Below are 3,031 nucleotides of genomic sequence, written 5' to 3' on the forward strand. Positions count from 1 at the left end.
AGTAATAGTAATAGTATGCCCCTTCCTCAGAACATCAATAGTAGGTGTCCTGTTTTGCCACTTGCTGGTAACAATGTAACGATGCATATTACGTAACATATATATTACTCTGTTTTGAACCAAAAAAAAAAAAACTAGGTCTTTATTTATTAATTTATGCTTCCAAACAATCGATTTAATACTCAAGTCTAATGTAAATATGTTTCAATTTAAATTATAAGGTTTATAACCGTATAAAACAAACTTGAATGATCAATTTATCAAAATAACAATAAATTTAACAAACTCATTTAACATTATTATAATTTTAATGAATGTACATATGATTGAAGTGTGTAAAAATTAACTAAAATTTCAGTTATATGTGTTTGAAGTGCAATTTTTTATTTTGCCCAATTATTCTTTGAGTTTCAACACTCAATTTACTCAAATTCAAAACTAAGTTCTATATATCATATAACGCAAACCCTATCCTTCAATTATTAATTTGTCAAAAAAAATAATCTAAAAAAAAATCATTTTGCATAATAGTGATTTGCCATTATTTTAAGATTCATTCTTGATTGGTACCAAAATAATTAGTGGTATAAATCTTGATCGTACTTCAGTGACATATTTTACTTGTGGGATAATTCCATGCCAGCTAGCACATTAATATCAATTTTTGGAATTGTTAGACTGTTATTTATATTCAGCGGTGAATATAAATTATTAAAATCAAGCAAAACAAATATTATTTAATTAAAATTATGTAAAATGAACCACAAATTCAAACACATGTTTTCAAATATTGAATTCGTATATACATCATATACGGATAAATTTTACCCTTAATTTTATTAGTGCAATGATCTCATGAATGGTTCTCCACCGGATGTCAAGTTTCAAGAGTCCTTTAAGCACAATGGACAATATTCTCAAGTAATATTTATTAATTTTACCAACTATTCTAATAATGGCGGAGTCAAAAATTTAATTAAAAGTGTCCAAGAATAATTGTATCTTATAAAAGCTACAAAAACGCGAGCTTCATGACTATCCACAATTTCATTAACTTTCTTAGCTATAAAAATTAATGTGACCGTTATTTCTCAACTTCATTACTATATAATTGAAGTTGAGAAAATAAAAATGGGAACTTTACTACTAAATTTTAGCTATGAATTTAAAAGCTAGTCAGGGCTAATATCTAGTAATAGCTACAAAAGTTCGAACTTATGACCATCCACGAAATCATAAAATTTCTTAACTACAAAATTTAAATTGACAATGTTAATTTCTCAACTTTTTTACTACAATAAAAATTGAGAAAATAAAACCAGGAACTTTATGTAGTTTTGCAATGGAATATTTAATTATTATTTTTAAGTTGAGTTTGGAATTTACAAGAAAAAAATAAATAAATATATAGTTGTTTGACGCAAACTTTGACAGTGGGAGGGATGAATATAGGACCCATAACCATAATAAAATTATTTGAAAACAAAATCTTATAGCTATAGCCTATATATATAAATAAATATTTTTGCTTCAAAGTTATAAAAAAAAAGGTACTATATATATATATATATAAAAAAAAAAAAAAATTAACATAGATTGAATAAATAGAACATTAACCTTGCCATTTCAATTCTTTGTGATCATTATTTATTTGTTAAAAAAAAAAAAAGGTTATGTACTTATTTTCTTTAGGTTATTATAACCTAAAATAAAAGGTCATTTTTGTTTGTCAAAAATGCCCTTAGCAGCTCTATAAATTGGAGATAGAGTCATAGCACACAAACAAATTAAAGATGAAGAAGTGTATTAGTAATATTTTGAGTTTCCTGTTGGTTTCAAGTTTGGTTGCCTTTTCTCATGAATTTTCCATTTCTGATAATAATGGGAATGTTGTATCCCCTCCCGTGCTGGACATGGACGGCGAACCACTCAAGATAGACGAGGAGTACTCCATTATAAGTATTCCCTTTGGCGGTGGAAGCGTATACTTAGCTAATCTTGGAAACACCAAATGCCCAAATGGCGTTGTGCAGGACAGTTCTGGTGAATTTGATAACAACACACCTGTGTTGTTTTATACTATGAAACTTGGAAGTCATTTCGTTTCTGAAAACCAAGATGTTAGTATAAAGTTCTCAACTTCTTCTTCTTCAACTAAGTCATGTATTAACGAAACTGTTTGGAAAGTTGCTTATTCCATCGTAGGGCCGACGCATTCACCACTTAGGTTTGTTATAACTGGTGGCACCTTTGGATTTCCAGGACCTAATAACATAGAGAACTGGTTCAAGATTGAGAAATATGAGACAGGGAGACCTCATTCTTACAAGTTAAGGTATTGTCCTAGTCAAATATATTTGTCCAACATGCCAATTTGATTGTGCAGATGTCGGACTATACGAAAATAAGGGATACGCCCGTCTGGCTCTCAATAACAAGCCTTATCCCTTTGGCTTTAGCAAAGTAAACAAGAATGATGCATAGTTAGTTAATTATCTATGCTTATTATAACCTAGCTCGATCGCTTTCTAAAATAATGTGGAGCATGCTTCTATGTAATATTAATGCTTATGATGAATAAAAAAGCTAGGTTCTTTATTTATTAATTTCTGCTTTCAAACAAATAAGTTTTAGTAATTAATAAGTGCTACGTATTAATTACTTATGGATAATCCCATCCGGTACCGTCACGACATTAGTATTCATTATTGATCAGTTTGTATTGGAGTTACGACTAAGTCCAAGTTGTAATATGCATTGTTATTGATTACGTGATGTGGATTTCATGGATAAGATCCTTTTATGTTTAATCAATTGCATATTAATTTTGATTAGACATGCCCAGTAGACTTAAATTAGGTTTAAGGATGGAAAAAAGAAAAAGCTCAAAAAATACTGTTGTAATGAATGCAAATGTGTATTATATGTTGCTTTGACAAGGAGTTAATTTTATCGTATGTTCAATTGAACTAGAAGTTTCATTGTTTATTGTTGTTGTAGAAATTTATTTGTATAACAATTTTCCAATATC

The 3,031-nt window shown here is 28.8% G+C and overlaps 1 protein-coding gene across 1 annotated transcript; it reads left to right on the top strand.

Moving 5' to 3' along the window:
• Nucleotides 1-1,758: 1,758 nt before the first annotated feature.
• LOC102595246 (cysteine protease inhibitor 8-like) lies at nt 1,759-2,606 on the top strand. Its single transcript, XM_006353863.2, has one exon. The coding sequence runs from the start codon at nt 1,794-1,796 to the stop codon at nt 2,376-2,378; it is 585 nt and encodes a 194-aa protein (XP_006353925.1). The 5' UTR covers nt 1,759-1,793; the 3' UTR covers nt 2,379-2,606.
• Nucleotides 2,607-3,031: the final 425 nt, after the last annotated feature.

The sequence above is a fragment of the Solanum tuberosum genome, unplaced genomic scaffold (genome assembly GCF_000226075.1).
Source record: "Solanum tuberosum cultivar DM 1-3 516 R44 unplaced genomic scaffold, SolTub_3.0 scf00159, whole genome shotgun sequence".
NCBI classification, from domain to species: domain Eukaryota; kingdom Viridiplantae; phylum Streptophyta; class Magnoliopsida; order Solanales; family Solanaceae; genus Solanum; species Solanum tuberosum.